The 27,875-nt window shown below is 39.8% G+C and overlaps 1 protein-coding gene across 1 annotated transcript; it reads left to right on the top strand.

Moving 5' to 3' along the window:
* Positions 1–525: 525 nt before the first annotated feature.
* Positions 526–23,685, top strand: LOC108444132 (scavenger receptor cysteine-rich type 1 protein M130-like). Its single transcript, XM_037540213.1, has 19 exons — positions 526–1,045; positions 5,271–5,579; positions 7,048–7,359; positions 7,485–7,799; positions 7,934–8,257; positions 8,870–9,199; positions 10,620–10,925; positions 11,094–11,174; positions 11,320–11,634; positions 12,330–12,383; positions 12,465–12,623; positions 12,753–12,848; positions 19,960–20,022; positions 21,382–21,444; positions 21,873–21,950; positions 22,335–22,397; positions 22,512–22,562; positions 22,682–22,741; positions 23,588–23,685. The coding sequence occupies exons 1-19, from the start codon at positions 988–990 to the stop codon at positions 23,614–23,616; spliced, it is 3,066 nt and encodes a 1,021-aa protein (XP_037396110.1). The 5' UTR covers positions 526–987; the 3' UTR covers positions 23,617–23,685.
* Positions 23,686–27,875: the final 4,190 nt, after the last annotated feature.

Here is a 27,875-nt window from a genome sequence, read left to right as displayed (position 1 = left end):
GTTTATTCTGCTGATAAGCATCTATCAGGCAGCTGAAGTTAAACTGAGTAATTCCTGTAAAACTTCCATTTGTGGACATACAGAGGTGCAGGTGTATTAGTTCGGAGGGGGGGGGGGGGTATATGGAACACTGAGTGTGTGCACACATGTTTGTGTGTGTCTGAGAGAGCAGATTATCAGTGTGTGTGTGAGTAGGTGATCAGTGTGTATGTAAGTACTGTTTGTGTGTGTTTGAGAGTAAGTTATCAGTGACAAATCTGAGTGCGTATATGTTATTATTGTGTGTATGTTTGTGAGTGTGTTTGTGTGTGTGTGTGTGTTTATGTGTAAGAGAGAAACAGAGTGAGTAGGTTATCAATGTGTGTGTGAGTAGGTTATCAGTGTGTGTGTGAGTAGGTTATCAGTGTGTGTGTGAGTAGGTTATCAGTGTGTGTGTGTGTGTGTGTTTATGTGTAAGAGAGAGAGAGAAACAGAGAGAGTGAGTAAGTTATAAATGTGTGTGTGAGTAGGTTATCAGTGTGTGTGTGTGTGTGTGTGTGAGAGCTGGTTATCAGTGTGTGGATCAGCTCTCTGCAGGTGCATTAATGCTGTATTACACTGGAGTGTTTCCTCTCTCTGAAGTCAGTCTCCTGTATGTTGGTGTGTTTCTCACCACACTGCTGCGAGCGTCTCTCCTCACACACACACTCCTCTAGAGACGGAGGTGGAGTTCTGTTCATCAGCGCTGACGCTCTTTTGATAAATATGGAGAAAGAAAAAAACGCCTCCTCTGATTTGTCTCTGAAAATGTTTGATGATTTCCTCTCCTCTTTCTAATAAGGTCATAGTGAGTGTCATTGGCAGCTGTGGGGAGCTCTCTCTCTCTCTCTCTCCCTCTCTCTCTCTCTTTCTCTCCCTCTCTCTCAGTTTCTTCAGTCTCTCTGGGGGAGTGGAGGTGAAGCTTGTTCTGCTGTTGAGTTGAACGGACTGTGTGCAGGTCAGAGGGAGATGGACAGCTGTGTGGCTCTCATTCTTCTGTCCTCTGCAATCACACTCAGTACAGCTGGTAAGTACATATAATTTAAAAATGAAACAAACAATGTTAAACTGTGTGGAGAAATCAACAGAAAATGGAAAAATAGTGAACAAGAAAGTACTAAAATTTAAGCTCTAGTTTAGTTTTAATAATTTAGTTTAAACAAAACTAGTTAGTTAATTAGTTTTCGGTTTGGGAATATATACGTGTATATGTCTTGCAATCTTCATGAGGAATACATGTCCTCAAAATAATAGGACAGCATGACATTTTTGTCCTAACTGAAGCATATCGCTGTTGTCGGAACAAAACTTTGTATTTGTACTATGCATTTTTCAGTTTTTGACATAATTTGAAAATATCTGTTGTTCTTTATATTGTGTATACATTTTATGATGAATGGATCAAAAGAAACGGCCCAAAATGACTTGGAAAATATTCTGGTTCCATTGACTTGCGTTAAAAGTAAAGTATGTTTTTTTCTGCAAAGTTACCATTTTGGAGATACGAGGTTTTGATCCGACATCAGCGATAAATCGCTTTCACCACAAATTACTTTTTTTTTTTTTTTTTTTTTAAATCCTCTTTTTCAGATACAGAGGCTAAGGTTAGGAAAGGTGTGTGTGTGTGTAGGATTATTTGGCTACAGAAATACACAAATAGAAACACATGAAAGTTCTAACAAGGATGTGAAGATTGAACTAGTTTCATTCAACTTAAAGAAACTACATTGATTGAAAGAATCGTTCATTCAACGTATTTATTTAGGTTGAATATAACTGGTTTAATTGCTTGTTACCACATGAAGTAGTTTTTTTAGATAGATCTGACAAACCACTTTTTACAGTGTACTGTGTTGTGACATTTAAACATGTAACATCAAAAAGCTATTCTGTAAAATGTGGAACAGGGCAGAAGTTGATTTGAAGTGCTTTTGAGGGTTAATATAAAATACTGCTTTTGTTCATCTAAACCATAATTTTACTCTGCATTGTTTCCTTTAAAGTATTTATTATGGTTGAATGAAACCAGTTAAATTGCTTATTTCTGAATGAAGTATTTATTTATTTAATAGTTAACTATTTTTTCCTCTCCGTAGAAGTAGGTGCTCAGCAAAGATCACTGTAAAGGCAAAATCAAGAATGCTCAATAAAGTAAAAAAATAACCACAGAGCAAAATGTAAGGGCTTGATAGACTTGAAACTATCTCTTTTAACTGTTTTTAAGAGAAATATTTATGTTAATGAGTTGAGAAACACTGGCAGAACACCGCAGAAGAAGCCGCTGGGGGTGTGTGTATATATATATATATATATATATATATATATATATATATATATATATATATATATATATATATATATATATAAAACCCCTATCCCAAATATATGTGGCAAGAATAAGGACCCTGAATTCAATATATCACTCCCTATTCCCTTATATAAGTGATTGGCAGAAGTAAAACACACACGTAAGAGAAAGTAAATATTCAAATACACTTAAATACAAAATACCAGAGGTTTACTGAGTGTTTCACGAGTGAAAAATATTCTCTTATGGATTTTTCACAATTATCAGGGTTCAGAAAAATACCTTTACAATATAACAGTGCTTAGATTTTTAAATGACATATTTCAGAGTTTTTAGTAACCAGATGTTAGAGCTTTTTTAAGTTACAGATTAAGTAAATGTTCAATGTATACCGTATTTGTTACACAAGTAGCTTTTGTATAAATTCACCTCTAATTTAAACTCATATGACCTATCATGAATTTGACTTATGTAGAATTTCACCTTTAAACACACCTGTAATGGTACTTGAGCAGGGGAAAATATATAGCACACTCATAAAAGAGTTCTGAACATAGGGACAAAGTATAAACCTCTGGAAATATTTAAACTCAAGTGGGCCCACGTTCTTACACACTCAAAAGCCTAAACTAAGTAAACAAAAGAAAAACGTTGCAGGCCTGAGTCGGAGCTGGGGAACGTAGAGACCCAAAACTTAGGAGGTCGCTTCACTCAAAAGAGCAAAAGAAAATATTAAATCAGTACCTTACTTGAGACAACTGTCTGAACCTGTCCAGGCAGCAATAGAAGATCTGAGCACGAGGCGGACCACCATACCTACTGTGAAGCATGGGGGTGGAAACATCATGCTTTGGGGCTGTTTTCTGCAAAGGGGACAGGATGACTGATCCGTGTTGAGGGAAGAATGAACGGGGCCATGTATCGTGAGATTTTAAGCCAAAACCTCCTTCCATCAGTGAGAGCATTGTAGATGGAACGTGGCTGGGTCTTCCAGCATGACAATGATCCCAAACACACCGCTCGGGCAACAAAGGAGTGGCTCCGTAAAAAGGATCTCAAGGTCCTGGAGTGGCCTAGCCAGTCTCCAGACCTCAACCCCATAGGAAATTTGTTGAGGGAGTTGAAAGTCCGTGTTGCCCAGTGACAGCCCCAAAACATCACTGCTCTAGAGGAGATCTGCAGGAGGAATGGGCCAAAATACCAGCTACAGTGTGTGCAAACCTGGTGAAGACTTGCAGGAAACGTTTGACCTCTGTCATTGCCAACAAAGGTTATGTTACAAAGTATTGAGTTAAACTTTTGTTATTGAGCAAATACTTATTTTCCACCATGATTTACAAATAAATTCTTTAAAAATCCTACAATGTGATTTCCTGGATTTTTTTTCTCATTTTGTCTCTCATAGTGGAAGTGATGAATGTTGATGAAAATTACAGACCTCTCTCATCTTTCTAAGTAGGAGAACTTGCACAATCATTGGCTGACTAAATACTTTTTTGCCCCATTGTATATGTAAATATATAGATAGATAGATAGATAGATAGATAGATAGATAGATAGATAGATAGATAGTTGTCTGTAATGGGAGGTGGATCATTATTCTCAGCACTGCAGTAACACTGATCACTGCTGTGTTGGTGCCGTGTTAGTGTGTGTTGCATCCTGTGGGCAGCGTCCTGTGACCACTGACGAAGGACTACATCTACAAGGTGGACTGAAAAGGTCAGAGTTACTGCAGTGCTGAGAATGAACCACCACCCAAATAGTACCTGCTCTGTGAGGGTCCATTGGGGTCCTGACCACTGAAGAACAGGGTAAAAGGGGGATTAACAAAGTATCAGAGAAAAAGATGGACTACAGTCTGTAACTGTAGAACTACAAAGTGCACCTATATAGTAAGTGGAGCTGATAAAAGGAAACATGGAGGTGGTAATAATGTTATGCCCAATCGGTGCAGGTCAGTTTAGCACCCAGACTCTTTTAATATGGAACAATGCTGTTGTAATACATACAGAATTAGGTTTGACATTGTCTTACTGAAATGCTGACAAGCAAGTTCTTCCCTGAAAAAGACGCTCTCTATATGGCAGCATATGTTGCCAAAACATGTATATATCGTTCAGCAATTATGGTGCCTTCACAGATGTGCACATTACCCATACCATGTGCACTAATACACCCTTATAGCATCATGAATACTGGCTTTTGAACTGTGTACTGATAACGAGCTAAGTGGGCTTTAGTCCAAAGGACATGGTTTCCATGATTATTTTTGATTCGTTGCAATGAAGGACACTATTCCACTTTCCCTCAGTCCATTTTTATGAGCTCAGGCCCAGAGAAGGCAGCAGCGTTTTTGTATCCTGTTTATGTTCAGTTTCTTCTTTGCGTTTTAGAATCTTAACTTGCATTTGTGGATGCAGTGATGAACTGTTTTTACAGAAAGTGTTTTTCAGAAGTGTTTCTGAGCCCATGCAGTGATTTTCACTAGAGAACCATGTCTGTTTTTAATGCAGTGATGCCCAAGAGCCCAAAGATCATAACCAGTATGTACTGGTTTTAGGTCTTGTCCCTTTCATACAGAGATTTCTCCAGATTCTCTCAATGTTTTAATGATATTAGGTATCATAGATGATGAAAAGCAAAATTATTAGCTGTTTTATTTTGAGAAATGTTAAAAAAAAGAAAAAGGCCCATATTTATTTCTGAAAAACTCATCCTCTCTGGGATGCTCTTTTTTATATACAATCATGTTACTTACCTGTTACCAATCAACCACCAGGTGTTTTTTTTTTTGATTAGCACCAAATAAAGAAACACAAATCCTGGCTGATCTGAGTTGAACCTCAAATTCATGAACTCATCATCAGCTGCAATGATGATGATAAGGCTGCATGAGATCATGGCGCCTTCCTCTTACTCTCTTACACTTTCTGTTATACAGACAATGTGAGGTTGGTGGATGGTGGCAGTCGCTGTGCTGGGAGAGTGGAGGTTCTTCACAGAGGACAGTGGGGAACAGTGTGTGATGATTACTGGGATATGACTGCTGCTGCAGTTGTGTGTAGAGAGCTGCGCTGTGGAGAGGCTGTAGATGTACTGAGTAAAGCTCACTTTGGACCAGGATCAGGCCCAGTCTGGATGGATGATGTGTACTGTAGTGGATCAGAGTCCACACTGAAGAACTGTTTATCAGCAGAATGGGGAAATCATAACTGTAATCATTCTAAAGATGCTGGAGTCATTTGTGCAGGTAATGTTTACCATAATGGCTTTCACATAAATACACCGATACAGTGTATACTAGTTAATATATTTTGTGCAGTAGAGCAGTTTGCCATTTAACTCTATTTTTACAGTCATTAACATCTTAAGTAATTTTAAAAGGAAGTTTATCCTAAAATACTCTTCAAGAAATCAAATATTTATCAAAATATTATTATCAATCATAAACACGTGTGATGAATGATCGCTTGATAATTCTCTCTTGATAATATATTAGAAGTCAGGCTCTTTGGTGCTTCTCGCTGCTCTGGGAGAGTGGAGGTGCTTCGTGGCGAGACCTGGTCCACAGTGTGTGATGCTGACTTTGACCAGCAGGATGCAGAGGTTGTGTGCCAAGAGGTGGGCTGTGGGCTTCCTGTGGAGGTGCTGGGAGCAGCAGCTTTTGGCGGAGGGGAGGGTCAGGTGTGGTCAGAGGAGCTTCAGTGTAGAGGCAACGAATCTCAGATTCACTTCTGTCCAACATCATCTTCACTCAAACACAACTGCTCTCATGACAGTGATGTGGGACTGGTGTGTTCTGGTAAGAGCAACATTTGTATTATCCACTGTAACAAAATCATGTAACTGTCTGCTTTGCATTATAATAATTATCAAACTATACAGACCAACAAGTAAAGCTTTATTGTAAGCAAACAGGTAAAACTACATTACAGTTTTTGATTAGGTGCTAATGCAGTAATCTCTTTTGCACAGACAGTCACATACAGTTCTCCAAGCACCATTGTAACCCTTTATTTGCCCAGGACCCTTGTGTGGAGCGCAGTGTGCACCTGAAATGCTCTATCTCTGTCTCTCTCTTTCTCTTTCTGTTGTACAGACAGTGTGAGGTTGGTGAATGGTGACAGTCGCTGTGCTGGGAGAGTGGAGGTTCTTCATAGAGGACAGTGGGGAACTGTTTGTAGTCGTGGCTGTGATATGACTGCTGCTGCAGTGGTGTGTAGAGAGCTGGGCTGTGGAGAGCCTGCAGAACAACCACAATATGGTCGGTTTGGACCAGGATCAGGACAAATTTGGATGGATTATTTGCACTGTAGTGGATCAGAGTCCACACTGAAACACTGTAGTTCACTAGGATGGGGTAAACATGAATGTGGGCATTATGATGATTGTGGAGTTATCTGCTCTGGTAAGCTAACAAGGATAACACTCTGTCTGTATCATTGTCATGATCATAATCACATAAGATCCATTTTGATAAAGTCTAATTATATTGCATCTTAAACACCAGTGACACTTAAATGGGCATATGTGAGAGAAACTGTGGGAAAATGTAGGAAAAATATTAATAGTAACCCTCAAGTAGCCAGATTCTGAATTAAGAAGTTAATTCTATACAAACTTAACTAAGTTTGGAGGTAAAAAGCAGTGCACTAACAGTCCTATCTAACACCATTCGGAATATAAAATAACTCTTAATGTAATTTAAATACACACAGGCCACATGTCCAGACTTACTGATGGTCCTCATCTGTGCTCTGGGAGAGTGGAGGTTCTTTATGGAGAGACCTGGTCCACAGTGTGTGATGCTGACTTTGACCTGCAGGATGCAGAAGTCGTGTGTCGAGAACTGGGCTGCGGGCTTCCTGTGGAGGTGCTTGGAGCTGCTGCCTTTGGCAGAGGGGAGGGTCAGGTGTGGTCAGAGGAGCTTCAGTGTAGAGGCAATGAAACTGAGATTTATTTCTGTCAAAAAGCATCTTTATTCAAACGCAGCTGCTCCCATGAGAGTGATGTGGGACTGGTGTGTGCTGGTAAATCATTAATATTTTAAAAAAATATTTACAACTTTCATGAAAGCATTATACTGCCTGTTCCATTATATGGGCAGTGAGTTGCTCTTATTCATGTTCTTTTCTCTAATGTGATGTCGTTTCAGGTTACACTGAAGCTCGGCTGGTAAACGGCTCTGACTCCTGTTCTGGTCGAGTGGAGCTCCAGTACCTCAGTGAATGGGGCACAGTGTGTGATGTAAGCTGGGATATGAGAGCTGCCAGTGTCCTCTGTGGTCAGCTGAACTGTGGGAGTGCTGTGGCTGTGTTGGGGTCAGATTGGTTTGGGGAGGGGAGTGGCCAGATCTGGGCTGATGTGTTTGATTGTCAGGGGAACGAAACACACCTGTCAAAATGTCCCATTTCATCATGGAGTCGAACTGCATGCTCTCATAAACAGGATGCTGGAGTCATTTGTAGTGGTGAGCTCTCAAAATTGTGTACTTCATTTTAGAGAATTAAAGCCATGTTAAAATGTTGCTGTGTTTGTCTATGGCAGCCTAAATCAAAAAGAAAATTGTAAATAAATTTAAAATCTTACTCCTTTACTCCTCAGTTTCCTCACTGGAGTTTCATGAGGGGCGAGTGAGGTTGTCTGGAGGGATGGAGTGTGAGGGGGAGGTGGAGGTGTACTTCATGCAGGACTGGAGGAGAGTTCTGCTGGACTCCTGGAGTGAGTCTGTGGCCTCTGTGGTCTGCAGACAGCTGGGCTGTGGCTCTGTGATCAGCTTCTCCAGCTCCTCTACATCCAGTCCTGAACACAGTCACATGTGTGTGACGGGCTTCAATTGTTCTGGGAGTGAAGCTCATCTGGGGAACTGCAGCAGCGCACAAGCAGTCGACTGCAGCTCCAGAGAACAGCTCTCAGTCACCTGCTCTGGTTAGTGTTACACTCTTTAAATATTTTCAGAAATGAGCAATAGTTACACTACTTATTTTGTCCAGCTGCAAATATTCAATAGCTGTACAATGTTCATGTCATAGTGAAGAGTGTAACATGGAGCGATGAGGCGAACGCATGCGCTGAGATAAGCGACTTTTATTTAGGGCAAATCCAGGGTCGTGGTCAAAAAACAGTCCAAGGTCATATATACAACACAAAGCGATCGGGGACAGACATGACAGGATAAACACTAAACAGGATCCAATGGTTCAAACAGTGCAAACACAACGAGCAAACACAGGGCTTAAATAACAAAGGGGAAACGAGGGACAGGCAGGAAACAGGTGAAAACAATCATGGGTGGAGACATGAAACGAGGGGCTGGACTAAACCAAAACCAAAACAAAGGGGCACATGGAGTAGTGGGAGGAGCCAACCGTGACAATGAGACAAATGTGTGGGTAATGTAGAGAATAAATTAAATATGTCCATAATGTAAAATGACTTATTGTCTTATCCTGGACTTGTTCTTAGTTTGAACGTGATAGTTTGTGTATATTTGTGTGTGTGTGTGTGGGTGTGTGTGTGTGTGTGTGCGTGTGTGTGTAGATAAGTTTAATCCAGCTCACAGCTCCATCAGGCTGGTTGGTTCTGGGGGAGACTGTGCAGGAAGGCTGGAGGTTTTCCACAGCGGCTCATGGGGGACAGTGTGTGATGACTTGTGGAATATTGAGGAAGCACAGGTGGTGTGCAGACAACTGCAGTGTGGATTGGCCCTCAGTGCTCTGGTACCAGCCCGATTTGGGCCTGGAACCGGACCCATATGGCTGAATGAGGTGGAGTGTGATGGAAATGAGACGTCCCTGTGGAACTGCAGACACCATTTTTCTGGAGAGGATGAATGTGAACACAAGGAAGATGTAGGGGTTGTGTGTTCAGGTAAAGTGAGCTGGTTTCTGCTGTTTTTGAAATTTTTAGCTTGTACTGTCATCTGCCATTATTATTCACAGAAACAGGTATTTTCAGAGAAGGTGGAACCATCACACAAAAGTAGTGTTTTCTAGTTTAAAGACGAGATATAAGCAGACTGGTCGAATGACTTCTGTTGTATTTTAGTAGTTGTCTCATTTGTTGGCTGGTGTGCAAATTTGTTCACCCTACCCTGATAATGGAGGATAAAATCCTTTATATTGTAAAGGTATTGCATATTGTGTAGTGAACTTCAATGCTTTTAGAAGTTTTAGAATATACTACATCAGTTAGTAGTCCTGTGAGACTCAGTAGATATGTTTTAGTGAATAGTGAACTTCCCAACTACCATCACTACTGTACTACTACTAATCTACTGAGTAATTATACTCCTTGGACGTTTGTAGTAATTACTTAAGTGTTAATGCAGCACTACTCATTCATCCCTTCTTAATTCCTGATTAGTTGCCTATTAACAATGAACCTGTATTGAAAAGTGTTATTTTATCTAGTTCTAGAGGTGGTACATGTATTTTTACTGCTCTACGTGAATCACAATTTTGCACCCTCTCTAAGTTACCAGTATCAAAACCAATAAGCAACAACACACACAAGACAATATTCTCCCATATACACTAATTAAATATTGTAGCACTAGTGTCTTAGGAAATGCACCTTAGAAAATGCATATTGTTCATTAGCTTTGAGTTCTGTGAACTGTTAGTACAGGTTTGAAGTATGTACAGGCCATATTCCAGTGCACAGTGCATAGAATAGTGAACAGTTAATGGCTGCTCAGCACCCCACTGGCCTGGAGAAAGGAGCTGTCTTAGAACCAGCTGGTTTGGGACTTTGGATGGATGAAGTCTCTTGTGATCCTCCTTGAATGAATCAAATTGAGGTCGGTGTATATTTGTCCCGATGAGGAGGAAAGCTCAACCTTGGTGATATGATGGGCTCTCTGTACCATCCTTCACAGATTTTTTTTTTTTTTGGTTGAGAGCAGTGCAGTTCCCTTACCAGGAGGTGATGCAGCAAGTTAGAATGCTCCCAAAAGTGCAGGTGTAAAATGATCTAATATTAAATAGATTCATGCTGAACCACCCTCATCCTTCTTAGGTAGAAGAGATGCTGTTATGCCTTCTTCACCATACGTCCATGTGATGTCCTTCATGATGTGTGCACAATCTAGAAACCTAGAAATTGAGAAACCTGAAGTTGATAACCCTCTCTACAGTGCCCCCATTGATGATTATTAGAATGTGCACCCTCTCTTGCTTCCTGAAGTCAAATATTAGACCACTAAATTATAAAACATCTAAATAACTTTATTTATAAACAATGTATACTGAAAATTGAATGTTAAGCTTAGTCAGCTTTCTCTCACCAGAATTTAAAGAGTTCAGACTCACTGAGGGCTGTGAGGGGAATCTGGAATTGTTCTACAATGGAACCTGGGGTAATGTGTGTGGAAATGGGATGGATGAAGAAACAATGAGTTTGATCTGTCAAGAGCTGAACTGTGGAAGATCTGGCAGTCAGAGGGCTACCAAAGCAAGAGTGGAATCAGCTCCTAACTGGCTGGATGATCTGACATGTAGAAAACATGACTCCACTCTGTGGCACTGTCCGTCTTCACCCTGGAGGGAGAACAGCTGTTATAATAGCGATGAGGTGGCTCACATTACCTGCTCAGGTAAGTAGCATGTAGTGGTTCTGAATGTTGGCATTAATGTAATATATAATAAGATGAACATCAAATGAAAGTGGCTGCGAAACAGAAATAGGAAGGTCAAATTTATAAGTGAAACAAGTTTTATGTGTAAAAATTCAAGATTAATAAATTATCTTACCATTTTCACAGAAAACAAAAATCGTAATGTGTTTCGAAGTCATCTAAAATGCTCCTCATCTCTCCATCAGGCCTATCAGAGAAAATGCTCAAGTAAGCAAAATAAGGTTAAATATTGGCTCAACCAATGTATATTCTATTTGCACTAAATATTCATGTTGTGGCACATTGTGTTATCACATAGTTTTTTTTAATTAGCTTTGCCAATATCTCCTCATGTGTGACATGTGCGATGTAGAACGCCTGCCTCTTAGATTGATGAGAGGAAATGGAAGCTGCTCTGGGAGGCTGGAGGTGTATCATAACTCTAAGTGGGGGTCCATCTGTGATGAGCTTTGGGACATCAGGGATGCTCAGGTGGTCTGCAGGCAGCTGGGCTGTGGGCCGGCGCTGAGTGCTGATGGGAGTGCTGTCTTTGGTGCTGGTGAAGGGCCTATCTGGCTGAACAGAGTGAAGTGTAGAGGGAATGAGATTCACCTGTGGGACTGTCCTCATTCCCTGAAGAACCACACTGACTGCTCCCACAGGCAGCACGCTGGAGTCACCTGTGAAGGTCAGAGGGGTTTTGGAGTTTCTAACTTGAATCAAAACAATTTTACATGGGTCTTAGTAATGTGCAAGGCTGCTTGAAAAAGTGCATTGAGGAATGCAGTCCTTAAAGCTACATTATGTAAGTTTTGGGGATTTGGAGACCTCTCTGATGGAACTATGTAATTGCACACAGCATGCAGAAGAATTTGTAGATTTTGTAACAAGAGTTGAGCTTCAGACTCCTTCCCTAGCATGAGCGTGTTAAAAAAAATATTCAAGGAGAACTTGAAGAATTTAAACAGACAGGACATTTGAGGTCTTCCAAGGATGTAAGTGAGTTATCTAGTATGGTCATCATGTCATCAGTATAATATGGTTTTTGCATTTGAGACTGAATCATGAAGCTAGACTTGCTTTTTTGAGCCTAGTTGTGTGACATTAGACATATGACATGATCCAAAATCCTCATGAGAACTGATCCGACGCCTCTGACTTTTAAATTATGTCTGGGTGCGCATGCAGAACATATTTTTTTCCATCATGACTAATGATAGTTCTTTGAATAAATAAATAAACGAATGAATAAATAAATGAATAAAACATATTGTATGAAATCCGAAGCAGAATTGCTAGTTAACATGATTCCACTTTAATGAGTGTTTTTTTTTTTGTGCTTTGTTGGATTTTTAATTTCGTGAATTGCTTCTGCATTTACAGACAAATCTATGCCTTCTACTACTACACCCATAATTCCAACCACCACCACCACAGGTACTATTTTGTCATTTTTATAAATGTTTATGAACAGGTTATTATGTGCTTCACACAGTGAAATCTTTTATTTATTTGCAGTTGGTCAGCCAGTTAAGAGAAAAATCCCTCCTCCACAAACTCTTCTACCAACTACTCCATCCATCTATCCAGTCTCTCTCCTGCTTCTGGGAGTGCTGCTCTTCGTGGCCTTAGTGCTTCTGGTTGTGCTGCTTTATCAGAACAGAGTGCTCAGGAGAGGTAGAGAGAGTCAGAGATCATCTACAATCCACTTTCTGTACATTTTCTAAACATCATTAGTCCTTCAGTCTGTCATCAGTCTTCTCTTCTACTGAACTGGCTCCATGTTTCTCTCTGTCTCCCTCACAGTGCTCTCTAAGAGGAGAAATAAGACTTTGACTGAGGTAGTCTATGAGGAGATCGACCGCAGATACATCACTAAAGGAAATAACTCCACTCAAAGGGGTGAGTGATATAGTATGTAGTGCTCTGCATGAAGTTCAATATATTAAACTAAAATAGATTTACACACTTATACTTAACTGAAAAAACACAATACATGGTCATTTGATCAAGTAAATATACAAATTGTTCAAATTAACATTTTATTCAGTATAGTTTAGTGTAGTTCTTAGGGTATTAATAATAAGAATAAATCAGTCAGTTTATTAGATGAACTGTACAGTTAGAGTAGATCTACATGTAGTGTAGTGTGTTTCTGATAACCATCTATTAGGCAGCTGAAGTTAAACTGTTTAATTCCTGTAAAACTTCCATTTTTGGACATACAGAGAAACCACATAGCTGCAGGTGTGTGTGTGTGTGTGTGTGTGTGTGTGTGTGTGTGTGTGTGTGTGTGTGTGAGAGAGAGAGAGAGAGAGAGAGAGAGAGAGAGACGTAACACCTTATGTGTGGGGTGGGGTCGTGTGTGCGAGGCAATTAATCAGTGAATGAATGACAGAATGACAAATGACTAAATGAGTGCGTGTGTCTGAATGAGTTATCAAGTGAGTTTCTGATGGAGTGATCAAATGAGAGACCAAGTGACCTGTAGTGTGTGGTATAGAGAACATGGTTAAAGGATTGATAGTAGTGAGTGATCGAGTAAATGAGTGATTGTCCACGTGACCCAATGAGTGAACAACCAAGTGGTGAGTGAATGACTCATTCCTGACAAGTCCTCATGTTACAGTGCCAATGACTGATTGAGTGATCAGTGAGAGACCCAGTAACCGAGCACGTAGTTACAGAATCAGTGGGTAACTAAATGAATGACTGAGTCTGTGGTAAAGTGATTAGTGAGTGACTGAGAGGAAAAGTTAGCAACTGGATGACCAGATTAGTGACTAAATGACCAAATGAGTGACTGAGTAAGCAACAAAATGAGCTACTCAATGTCAAATTCAACTCTTTCAGCTACTCAAAGTCAACTCTTCAGAATAAAGTAACAAAGTGAGCAAGTAAATGACAGATTAAGTTAGTGGCCAAGTGAGCGATTAAGTGGGTGACTGATTGAGAGAGTGAGTGACCAAATAAAGGACTGATAGATGAATGAGGGACGTGGTTAAAAAAGACGTAGCCAAGTGAATGAGTGACTGAATGGATGTGTGAGTGAAAAACAAAGTGAATGAATGGATAAGTAATTGACTGAATGAATGACAAATTGACTAAATGAGTGATCGGGTTAGTGACTGAATAATTAACTGACCAAATGTCCAAGTGGGTTACTTTGACCAAGTCACAAGGTGAGTGACTGAATGAGTGACCAGGCAAGTGACAAAGTGACCAAGTGTTAGTTTGATCAAGTGAGTGACCAAGTTATTATTGAGTGAATGAGTGAGTGACCAAGTATTACAGTGAATAAGATTTACCCAGAGGCCAAGTGAATGAGTGAATATAGCAAGCAAGCAAAGTTTATTTATATAGAGCTTTTTACAACAGGTGTGGTCACAAAGCAGCTTTACAGAACAATCAGTATTACAGAGAGAAGAGAAAAGAAAAGAAAAGAAAATCCGGGTCCGAGCCCCCATGAGCAAGCCAGCGACGACGGTGGCAAGGAAAAACTCCCTAAAAGAGGAAAATAGGACCAAATGAGTGATGGGGAGAGTGAGTGAGAGACTATTTCAGTGACCAAGTGAGTGACCAAATGAATCAGTCAGTCAGTCAGAGATTTTTTAAGTGAATTAGTAAATGAGTCTGCAAGTAAATGGATGAGTGAGTGATTGAGTGACTGAGTGAGAAAGTGTTGCTACTGAATGAATCAGTTAGTCAACAGAGTGAGAGTCAATCACTGAGTCTGTGGCTGTGTCTGAATTGTTAAATGGACCTTTTTTTACTAGATTTTGTCTGATCTGTAGGCTATGACTGTCGTGACTATATTGCAAAGCAGATATTAAAGGAAGTTTATTTTAGTTATTGGGATGCAGCCTGTGTTTGAGTCAGTCAGGCAGCTGGTCAGTAACTGAGAAAGTAAACGATCAAATGAGTGAATTAGCCTGTGTGTGTGTGTGTGTGTGTGTGTGTGTGTGTGTGTGTGTGTGTGTGTGTGTGTGTGTGTGTGTGTGTGTCAGCCCCATCTGACAGCCCCAGAGTTAGCAGGTCAGTCAATAAGAGAGTAAGTGAAGGAGTGAGCAAGATAGTGAGCCAGTAAGGGATCAAGAGTGCAAATGAGTGAGTGTGAGTTAATGAGTAAGAATTATTTCAGCATATTTTTCCTAGTCTATTAATAAAAAGAGTAAATCAGTTAAATGATAGTTTAGTGTATATTAGATTAAATATACAGTTAAAGTAAATCTACATGTAGTGTAGCGTGTTAATTCAGCTGATAAGCATCTCTTAAGCAGCTACAGTGAAACTGCCATTTTTGGACATACAGAGAAACCACAGAGCTGCAGGTGTGTGTGTGTGTGTGAGAGAGAGAGAGAGAGAGAGAGAGAGAGAGAGAGAGACAGGAGGTAATTCTGCTGATAAACATCTATTAGGCAGCTAAAGTTAAACTGTAATTCCTGTAAAACTTCCATTTTTGTTAATACAGAGAAACCACACGGCTGCAGGTGTGTGTGTGTGTGAGAGAGAGAGAGAAAGAGAGAGAGAGAGGACAAGTGGAAGAGAGGATAAAGGAAAAAGAGAGAAAGTGGGGGTAAGTGGGTGTGGGTGGGTGTGTGTGTGTGTGCGCGTGTTTGTGGATATGGGATGTGTGTGCGTGCGTGCGTGTGTGAAACTGTCACTGACTGTGCGAGCTCATCAGTGATTGACTGAATGATTGATGAGTGAGTCAGCAAGTGAGTGACCAAATCAAATCAGGTACCAAGCGAGTTACTGTTGGACCACTGATGAATCACTGAGTGAGTGACCAAATGAGTGACTAGGTGACCTATTAAGTAAGTTACTGGGAAGATGATTGAGTGATTGATTGAGAGACCATGTGAGTAAAATAACGAGTAGTGACTTATTTAGTCATGGACTGAGTAACTGATTGTCCATGTGATCAAGTGAGTGAACAACCAAGTAATGAATAAATGACAAAGCGTCAGTGTCAGTGACTGACTGAGTGCTCAGCGAGAAACCCAGTAAATGAGCAAGCTAAAGAGTTACCAAATCATTAGGTAACTAAATGAGTGGCTGAGTAAGCAACAGAATGAACTGTGATCAGAATGTGATCGAGTGAGTAACCAAATGAGTGACCAAGTGACTGAGTGATTGGTAGCTTGATGAATTAATGACCAAGTGAGCAAAAAAATTAGTGAATGAATCAGTGTGTAAGGACTCAAGTCAGTGAGTGGATGAGTGAGTCACTGAGTGAGAGATCAATAAATTTTTTACAAGTGATGGATTGAGTGACCAAGTGACTGATTGGGTGATCTAATGAGTTAGTGACTGAAACAAGTGAGTGACCAAGTTAGTTACTTTGATCAAGTCACCAAATTAATGAGTCAGTGACCAATTGAGTGATCGGATGAGTGAGTGTGTAACCAAGTGTGTTAGTGAATGATCAAATAAATGACTAATTTACTGACCAGGTAAGTGAGTGACCAAGTGACAAAGTGAGTGACCAGTTGATAAATGAGTGCCCAAGTAAGTGTTAGACCCCCCGTGGTGTGCGGGATGGGACATAACAGTTATGCGACCCTGGGGTTAGCAGGGCCTAGATAAAATCTGGATAACAGGATACAGAAGACACGATGAGACAGTGTGTTCAGCTTGAGCTCTCAGATTCATTTCTTTCTTTTTATTCAACAACATACAAAACTAAATCATCTCTTCTCAACAATCTTTGGCTTCTTACCTCTCTTTTTCTCACAGTTTCACATCAACATTGCATATTACTTGCATTTCATATACATTCACAAAGAAGATAATTTCAACTTCTCAAAGAACAAAACTGCACATCGCAGTAAACACTTGGGTCTATAACTCATCAATATACTTGGGCTCTAACACTGTATCCAAAAATATATATAAAAATGTATATATGTATATAAAAATATTACTCTATATTTATACATCTATACATGCACGCACACACACACACACACACACACACACACACACACACACATATATATATATATATATATATATATATATATATATATATATATATATATATATATATACTCCAATACTCATACACATGTTCTGCATTAATTTACTCCATTACACTGTTACAGCTTCACCAAAAATACCTTTAACTTTAATACGGAGTACACTGACTTTCTCTTAGTGCTTTAATCTCATTGTTAAGTTGGGCTTCATATACTTTATCTGCATAGAGTGTATTTACAATTGACCAAAGTATGAAACCTGAATAAAACTGAATGTGAACAGGAACAATAAGTAGAAAAACCCCAGAGCTGTAACCAACTGTAGCTTATATAGCTTGTAAACACATTCCAGTGGTTGGCAGAGGCTATAGCTTCACTTAAATGAGGACAAACAGGCTCTTTAATAGGAAATAATGGCCAAGTATGTAGTTACTGCAATGAGTTAGCGAAACTAGAGGGAGGAAAATAGCACCCAATGGCGGTGGCCAAGCGCGCGGGAACAGGGCTGAGGTAGCTAATGCGAGTGAGAGACTAATGACTCACAATAGTGTTGGCCAGACGCATAGCTAACAGGCCACGGTGGCTAACGCTAGCGAGAGCACACAAGGGATAGTGACAGGGAGACACGCAGTTACAGAGCCAAGTTAGGTAGCGCTAGACCGAGAAATCGTACACAATAGCGTCGGCCGGACGCGAGGTTAGCGGGCCGCGGTAGCTAATGCTAACGGAAGGCTAATAGCACCCAATAGCGTCGGCCAGACGCGAGGTTAGCGGGACGCGGTAGCTAATGCTAACGGAAGGCTAATAGCACCCGATAGCGTCGGCCAGACGCGAGGTTAGCGGGACGCGGTAGCTAATGCTAACGGAAGGCTAATAGCACCCGATAGCGTCGGCCAGACGCGAGGTTAGCGGGACGCGGTAGCTAATGCTAACGGAACGCGGTAGCTAATGCTAACGGAACGCGAATAGCACCCCAAAGCATAAACATTACAAATCCCTACTGCAGAGAGATTGCGAGGGCCATGTGCCCATGGAGTATTCTCAGACTTTGTGAGGTTGTCAAGATGTCTCTTCTGAAAAGGGGGGCTGTATCCTCTGTGCTAGGCTGTGGGGTGGTTTGTGTGGGTTTACTGTTTTGCTGTTATAGGCATCTATGCTATGGTGCCAAAGGGACATCATCATCTGCAAAAGGCAGATATGGCACCATCCAGCCTCCACAAATAATGATCTCCTGACCTTTGGTCACACTTCAACACCCTGTCCATGAATATCACAAACAGAAGTGGAGACAAGGTACAACACCCACATTGAATGAGCTTAGCTAAATGCTGAGTATACGGACACAGCCCAGAGTAATGGCCCTGGCACGCCATATTCCCATAGGACCTCCCACAGAATCTGGTTGTAAGCCTTCTTGAAGTCCACAAACCACATGTAGACTGTTAAAAAACTCCCATGCGCCCTGAACAGTCCAAGCAAGGGTGTAAAGCTGGTCCATTTTTCCACAGCTGGGTTGTAATCCACATTCTTCCTCCTTAATCCAGGATTCAACCATTGGTTGGAATGTCCTTTCCAGCACCTTGGCATAAACTTTCAAAGGGAAGCTGAGCAGTGTCATAACCTGGTAATTGGAACACGCTTTCCAGTCATCTTTCTTAAAAACAGGGGCCACCAGCCCAGTGCTCCAGAGCCTCCAGAGCTTTAAGCATTTCTAGGCAAATCTCATCCACCCCCCAGTGTCTTGATACCAGTTTCCTCAAAGACTGCTATCCCCCATGGCGGAGGCATGTCTTTTGGGTTAGGAGTTTCTCAAAGTGCTCTCAAAGTCAGAGTTTCTCTACCCCTGCTGAGTACAACTTTAGCAAAGCCACTCTGATCATTGCTGAGTCACCAGATGATTGTCGAGAACCTCCTAGAAGCCAATCAAAAGTGGTTTTCCATGGCCTCTCCAAACTGCTCCCATGTTCTGGATTTTGTTTCTGCCACCATAATTGTTGCTGCCTTTTTCCCCATCTGTACCCATCTACTGAGTTGGGAGTCCTCCCGGCCGATCAGTCCTTAAAGGTCTTCCTCTGCAGCTTGATGGTTTCCCTTACCACCCTTGTTCATCAGGGGTGTCTGGGGTTGTCAGCCCAACAAGCTTTTGGCTACAGCTATGCCTGATGGCTTACACTATGAAAGTTTTGTACATTTGGACTCCATGTCACCTACCTCCTCTGGGGTGAACAGGGCCCTCACTGTCCGCTTGGTTCTATCATATCTGACTATCAGTTTTGCCAGACATCTGATCCAACTCGCCACCAGATGGTGATCGGTTGACAGCTCAGCACCTCTCTTCACCCGAGTGTCCAGAACATATGGTCCCAAGTCAGATGAAACAATAGCAACGTTTATCACTGATCTTTGATTCAAGGAGCTTTGGTACCATGTACACTTATAAATGTCCTTTCGAACTTGGTGTTCATTATGGACAATCAATGACTAGTTTCCCCACAAGACTCTGTAGTCTGTAGGTGGGGTCCTTTCCTGAACCCACCTACTTGCTCCAAGAAGCTTAAATACTCAAAACCGCTGTTTGGTGCATAAACCCACACAGTAGTCATAGGTTTATTCCCTGTGATTTTAATTTGCTTTAAGGGTGACCCTCTTGTCATCCGAGACAAAATCCAATAGATCATCATTTTTAATATATGCTTTAATTAATGTATTGTTGTCTGAAAAAAACACATGAATAAATCATATTTGGTGTGTTAAGGCCTTAAGAACATATGTTCCACAGCAGCTGTAAAGATGTATCAGTGGAGAAACTGAGGAGAGAGGAGGCATTCCACGAAAAGATGCATCTTATATTGAAGTTTTTTTTTTTTTTTTGAAAATCATGATGTTGGACCACGACCAAAAGATGATTGTATTCAATTCATTTTTTTTGTGGCTGAATTTTAACAAAATGCAAAGTCAACTGGTGATGTCACCCACCAGTAGCTTGGAATGATCCACATCAATCAGAGGATTTTTCTGCTCTCTTTTAACAGGAAGTATCCTCTCTGAAGCACAGCATTCAGGATATGAGAATGTGGATGAGGAGCTTCTCTCAGGTAAGAGGACCAGAACATGTGTGAGACAATTTCCATTCCACTAAGATACACTGTATTGCCAAAAATATTTACTCGCCGATCCAAATAATTGAATTTAGGTTTTCAAATTGCTTCCATGGCCACCAGTGTATAAAACCAAGCACCTAAGCCTGCAGGCTGGGTCTACAAACATTAGTGAAAAAATAGATCAGTCTCAGGAGCTCAGTGAATTCCAGTGTGGTACCATGATAGGATGCCACATGTGCAACTGCAAGTCCAGTCGTGAAATTTCCTCACTACTAAATATTCCACAGCCAACTGTCAGTGGTATTATAATAAAGTGGAAGCGATTGGGAACGACAACAACTCAGCCATGAAGTGGTACACCACGTAAAATGACAGAGCGGGGTCAGTGGATGCTGAGGTGCATAGAGCTTTTTGGAATGGGTTTCCATGGCCAAGCATGCTACATCAAAGCCTTACATCACCAAGCACAATGCAAAGCATCTGATGCAGTGGTGTAAAGCACACTGCCACTGGACTGTAGAGCGGTGGAGACGTGTTCTTAGGAGTGACGAATCAAGCTTCTCAATCCAATGGATGAGTCAGCAGACCAAGAGATTTTGGACTTCGTGGAAACAGTTTGGGAATGGCCCCTTCCTGTTCCAACATGTGCACCAGTGCACAAAGCAAGGTCAGTAAAGACATGGATGAGCGAGTTTGGTGTGGAAGAACTTGACTGGCCTGTACAGTCCTGACGTTAACCCTATAAAACACCTTTGGGATGAATTAGAGCAGAGACTGCGAGCCAGGCCTTCTCCTGTCTGACCTCACAAATGCGCTTCTGAAAGAATGGTCAAAAATCCCCATAAACACACTCCTAGCCCTTGTGGAAAGCCTTCTCAGAAGAGTTGAAGCTGTTATAGCTGCAAAGGGTGGGCCGGCATCATATTAAACCCTATGGATTAAGAATGAACGGGATGTCACTGAAGTTCATATGTGTGTGAAGGCAGACAAATCAATACTTTTGGCATTTTAGTGTATATAACAATCGCAACTTAGAAATAAGAGAATTTATCCATATGTATGTTTCATATGCTACAGTTATGGGAATGTTTAGGGTTAAACCAGTATTTAGAGAATTAACATTTATGTGGAGGGAATAAATGTGTGTGTTGTTGCAATGCATGATGGTGGGGGGAGGTGTGTCTGGGTCTGTGTTAGATTGTTGTGTCTGAGAGCTCCCTCTACTGTCTGCACTGATATTATTTCCTTGTTAATCACCCAGTTCACAGTGATCCACAGCACTTCCAACACACACAAGTGTGGGGGTTCTGTATTCTCAGCATACTTCATCACTGTTCTGCTCTCCTCTAATAGGAAGTGTCCCCTCTGAAGAACAGCATTCAGGATATGAGGATGTGGATGAGGAGCTCCACTTGGGTAAGAAGATCTGAAATTCCATACAACTGAGAAATATTACTCACCATTTAGAAATTAGAGAATTCATTATAAATACATGTACACAAATAAATACATTTAGTCGAGTATGATTTAGCCATGTATCTTCTATGCCAAGAACATTTGGGCTCAGAGTAAAATTCTCATCCACATCACACCTAATGTCCTCTCTTACTTATACACATACAAACACAATAAAAAAAACAAAATAACTCCAGAAGTGACTCTTTGGTCAGCACTCAGGTAGGACTTCAACTGAGATTTGCCTTTTGGCAGACATTCAGTCAGCAGTTTGTCTCTATAGTCTTATCATTTTTTGCATTTCATTGTTGTCCAATGAGTAATTGTGATTTAGGGATTTGATATCCATTTTTATGTTTATAAATACATTCTGCTTTTATTTGATTTAGGTGAATCAGCAAAAGAGGACACAGCAGACAGCTATGATGATGTCATCACTGCTGGACAGATCTCTGTTAGTGTAGCAGGTGTGTTTCTGTTTTGGGATTTTAGTTGAGAAAGAAGAAATAAAGTAGGGATTAAAATCATTACTAATGTTATGAAAATAGAATAATCTTTGTGAACCATTTGTGGAGCTTTACTGACCCTTACAACAGTGGTCCACACATAAGTGCAGGAAGGCATTTTTGTGCCCACATATGCCCGTCACACCTGCAAAATCCAGCCATTGTATTAGTTTTTATTCAAATTAAAATATCATTTTGTAAATGCTTAAAAAATGCAAAACAATCTACATTGATAGTAACAAATGTTACAAAAACCCAGCACACAGCTGTGTCTGAAACACCTTCAAATACAACCGTGTAAAATATGGTTTTATATAATTTAAATATCTCTGTGTTTTGTTGTAGAGGGCTTAGCGGAGATTTATGATGATGTCATCACTGCTGATCAGAGCTCAGCTGCTGTAACAGGTTTGACTTATAATGTAACAACACTGTAATCTCAAACATGAACACAGTCACTGATGATACTGAAGCTGATTTAATGACTTTTTTTCCCCAAAATTGTGACCGAATACTCGGCAGATGTCTATGATGATGCTGTTACCATGGGACCAAACTCCAGCATTATGGAAAGTAAGTCTTCTTATTGTGTAATTAATGATTGATTTACAATTTACAACCAAAGCTTCAACACAGAAAAAATAATATGTTTATCTCTCCAATAATATGTTTATCTCTCCAAATTGGTGTAGTGGACACTCGAGAGAGCAATGAGGATATCATCACTAATGAACAGGATGAAGGGCTAAAAGGTGATACATAAACAGCGTTGTCGTTCACTTATTAAACAAACATATCCATATTTGTTAATGTGTAAACAGTTAGAAGAGTTAGAATGTGTCTCCTTTGCTTTCTGCTCTCATGATTTAATTGATCTAGTTGCTATAAGAGTCTCTAGGGAACTGTCTCAGTTGCAGCTTGCTAGCTCATCTTTCACAGCTTCACTACTCCATTGTAGAAGGCTACAGTGATTCTTCATACTTCCTTTGGCTTCACATATACATGCAGAATTTCATCACACATTCAGCAGCTCCCAAAGTAAAACAGGTTTAAAACACCAAGAAAACAGAATATTTATAAAATGCAAGGCAAAAAATCATAGCAGACAGAAGGCTTCAAGACTGGTTCTCCAGTTCCTTAAAAAGCAAGCAAGACGAGGCACAGATAAACCAGAAGGAAGAGGCATTACCCACCATACTAACCACACCACATAAAGCATCTGCTGTACCGGTGAGGTGTAAAACCAACTGCCTGGATTCTCTAATTACCTCAAAGCAGTGCTAGATGTGTATAAACAGTTGAAACAAAATTCTGGGGAATTTTAACAGTCTGGAGAATTTTAGCTTTCTGGACCTGCATTTCCATCATTGTTTATTGTTGGAAAGCAGCAGTGATTACTAACTCTGCTCCTAGACGTTAACTTTTATTGTTAACCCCAACTAAACACAATTGACCCAGATCAGTTGTTCTTTAGTTGTTAATTAGGTTCTGCAGGAAGGTAGATATGGAGCAGGGTTGGTGACCAAAGCCATAAAATGTACTTTTAAAAATAAATAAATTGAAAAAAAGATTATTTGAGATATGTTCTCATTTTACAGATTATGATGATGTGGAGGAGGAGCCTTAGACAGAGATGAATCATGTGACCACTGCCAGTGTCTTTCCTCAGGACATTATATTCAAACCTCTTCGGACGCAATAAATGATTTTGTTATAGATCATATTTCGTACCTTAAGAAGCATAAGCAATGTTTATTGTAGCTTTGCACATGTCAAATGGGATATGGTGGTGTTAAAATTGAGTGTTGAGAGGATTACAGACATTCATACTGTTGTCACTCAAAAACTGCCATTATAACTGTAAAAGGGTTTTTCTGTTCTGATTGTATGATTATTATGTGAGTATTATGCATCCCTAGAGCCTTAGTCACAGCTGCAAGTCAATTTCTCTATCTTCAGTTTCTTATGAATTAAGTGTGTAATAGAATGTCCTGCTATGGTCAGAGAGGTAACTCTCCAGTGTGCTTTTTATATTTTGACCAGCAGTATAACTGATAACTGTTTATTTGTCACTTTGTGTCTCAGAAATGTTGTGTTACTCTTTTAGGAGGAAAAGCTTTAGCTTACTGTGTTGTCTACATAAAAACAGAAAATAGATTTTTAAAAAAACAGCAGAGTATATTATCTTTGATTAAGTATAGTCTCAGGTTACATGGAGTGTAAAGATACACAGAGTATAAACATGGTTTTCTGTTGTTAAAGAGGGACTTTAACCCCAATAAAGGCAATCTGAACAGTGTTCATCACCCCAAGACAGTGAGGGAACAGTCTGAGAGGACCCAGAATTCTCAGACCAGAAAACCAACCCATTATTTATTATTTTAGCTGAGATTTAATTCTTTTTACCTATTTTTTTTTCTTTTTGTTTGTTTGTTTGTTTGTTTTTTATTGTTTTCTTTATATATTGATAATGAACTATTTGGTCATTATAAAACAGAATGTAATAAAAGAAAATATCTTTAAATAAATATGACAGTCAGTTTCGTTTGACAGAATGTAATTAATTTTGTGACAAAAGATTAAAAAACCCATTAACCAGCTTCATTCTACTATTTGTTTTGGAATTTAGGGTGTATAGACCTGATTTACCTCAAATAAGTGTAAATGTTATGTAGTTGGCCTTAAATAAAGACCAGAGAACATTTTGAATCACTATGAAAGAAATAGTATTTCTCTACAGAGTTTAAGCCGTGCCTTTCAACCTTTTTTTAAAACTTAGTAGTGATGTCAAACCAGATCATCCGCCAAGAAAAGACAAAGTGTAGAAAGAGACAGAATGACAGACAAACACAGACAGCAATTAAACCACCCTTTATGTTTTGATCACATTTGAAAGATTTATTGTTTTCCTCATATTATTTTCCTTCATAACATGGTTTATTTCATTTGATTGTTATAAGGCTTGATGGCTCTGAGAGATGGAGAGAGAGAGAGAGAGCTCTTGGGCTTTAACCCAAGTGTGGTGATGATGTTTTTGTTACTCAGAGGGTCTGGTGGGTCCAATTGTTATTTCTAACAATGTATGTAAAAATACCAGATGTTTAGAATATCAATAAAATATCAATAAAAATAAGAACTATGGACAAAAGCTAATAACTGGGGACTTGAGAGTGCAACTTCTTTTCCTTTACCATGTAATTTCCCAGAATTTAGGGCGTAACTTCCAGCAGGATGAGCAAGGGTCTCAACACTTCAAGACCTGGATTACGGATGAGGCCTATGCTAAAGACTCTTTAATTTCTACTGAGTTGTTATCTTTCAACTTGTAAAATATCATAGAGGATTACAAAATTGTCTTCTTTCACTCTCTTCCTTCCTGAGTCTTTCCAGCCAAACGGCAAACTGCACCTATATGGTAAGTGCAGCTGATCAGGATGTGTGTGTGTGTGCGTGCGCGCTTGTGTGTGTGTGTGTGTGTGTGTATGGATGAAGTGCAATAAAACTAATGTTTTTGTCTTTTACTCATGGCTGTTGTGACAATCATTTGTATGCATGCCAGTTCAGCGGTCATCATACTTCATTGAATGATGTTGAAGTCAATTTCAAGAAAAGAAAGAAAGAATTCAGCTGATGCTCTTATCCAGAGCGACTTATAGTTTGATCATTTTACACAGGTAGGTGAAGGTGGTGTTAGGAGTCTTGCCCAAGGACTCATTGGTTTAGTGTAGGGTGTTTGCCCAGGTGGCGATTGAACCCCAGTCTACAGTGTAGAAGGCAGAGGTGTTAACCACTACACTAACCAACCACACACATACAACCACCCTATTCATTTAAAAATTAGCTCATAGCAGGCATGTTCATTCAGAAGTGCAGCAGCTCTTAACAGGCAGGCTGGAGTAGATATAGTATGATAAATAAACAGTGAACTCATTTTTTTCAATGTGGAGCAATGTGGACTTTTTGAGTTTGACCCAAATGTCAAGCCATACAGGTCCAATGAACACAAAGGAACAATGTAGCTTTATCAAACTTGACATGCTCCATGGCTTGGAAATTGACTGTGTACCTGATTTTTAGAGATTCTTATTTTTTCTTGAAATTTGCGCTAATACTCCTCAGTTTTTTGGAGTTACTGATGGTGAATGATGGAAATGTATATCCTCAAGCAACTGAGTGACTTAGGGCCACTAGGTTCACTGTGTCAATAAAATATTTTCGAGACTGGACGCTGAATCTCACTCGCACGGTCACCGAGCTCCACTCATGTCTTCAAAGCTCTACAACACACATTTAAGCCTTTCTCTAAGCCTATATTTAAGGACACACTTAATAATGATAGTTCTTCAAGGGTTCTTTAGTAAAGGGATGCTTTTATTTAGAACCATGAGTTCTGAATTGAACAATTTCATGCAGTTCTATCAGTCCATTCAGATTGATCGAGAATGTGTTGTATATGTTGGTTCTATAAGGAACCTTTGTGAAAATGCTTCTACATAACACCAAAAAGGTACTGATGTTGCAATGTCAAGCTACAGAGTCATGTCACATTATGATCTATCATGACTGTTGACTCTAATGTTTGATTCCAAAACCAGTTAGAAGTATTGTATTAGATCAACAGCCATCAATGTTTGAAGGCTTAAATAAACATGAATTACATTACTGAGGGTTGAATTTTGAATTTCAGTATCACTAAATAATCCAGATGTGTTCAAGCTCGGGTGATAAGATCTTAAATGACCGAGCCTTGTCCGTTATCCTGCTCTGTCTTTTGTTGCAACCAACTTCAACACATTCTTTAAAACAAGTCATTTTAAACAAATTGTAATATGTTTTTAGAGGTTTAGATACTAGATGACAAAGTGATAAGATGCCTGGACAGACAGAGGGGCAGAAAGGGTAAGAGACAGGTCCGATACAGTAGCAGGAGAAATCATTATTATTATTATTATGGGACATTTTGTTCTGTTATCTTGTCAATTTTATTATTATTATTATTATTACTATTATTATTAGTGTTTCACATGAGACGTTTATCTACACTTTATTTTAGTGATGCTGTGACATGAGACCTGTTCTGAACTGATAACAGAAAATGATGCAGATGCTTAATGTTCAAAATAAAGAGATGGTGAAATCAAACAGACAAGAGATACTGAAATTTATTTATTTATGCCTCAAATCATGGAGAACACCAAAGTGATGATAGGATGTCAGCAGTCATATGAGTATAGTGTAGGGTAGTGCTTGTGTTGAAAAAAGAATCTTTGGAGAGATAAACACAATAAGACGCACAATAAGAGCTTATTTAAAAATATTTGGTTAACAGTGTTAAAGTAAACTATTATGTTAATACATACTGGGTTATGCTGATTATATTACTCACTATTCACTTCTCTACTGATAATTCAGATCATTTATTTTTTGGATTTTTAGTCAGTCCACTGAACTGTTATTTCTGTGTTTCTGTCTTCTAACAGACGAGCAGTGTGTGTGTTATGGTTATCAGTGTGTGGATCAGCTCTCTGCAGGTGCAGCATTAATGCTGTATTACACTGGAGTGTTTCCTCTCTCTGAAGTCAGTCTCCTGTATGTTGGTGTGTGTCTCACCACACTGCTGCGAGCGTCTCTCCTCACACACTCCTCTAGAGATGGAGGTGGAGTTCTGTTCATCAGCGCTGACGCTCTTTTGATAAATATGGAGAAAGAAAAAAATGCCTCCTCTGATTTGTCTCTGAAAATGTTTGATGATTTCCTCTCCTCTTTCTAATAAGGTCATAGTGAGTGTGATTGGCAGCTGTGGGGAGCTCTCTCCCTCTCTCTCTCTCTCTCTCTCTCTCTCTTTCTCTCTCTCTCTCTCTCTCTCTCAGTTTCTTCAGTCTCTGG

This window comes from Pygocentrus nattereri, chromosome 1 (assembly GCF_015220715.1).
Source record: "Pygocentrus nattereri isolate fPygNat1 chromosome 1, fPygNat1.pri, whole genome shotgun sequence".
In the NCBI taxonomy this organism is placed as follows: Eukaryota; Metazoa; Chordata; class Actinopteri; order Characiformes; family Serrasalmidae; genus Pygocentrus; species Pygocentrus nattereri.
The sequence above is the reverse complement of the archived record's forward strand: the minus strand, read 5'-3'. Positions and strand labels throughout refer to the sequence as shown.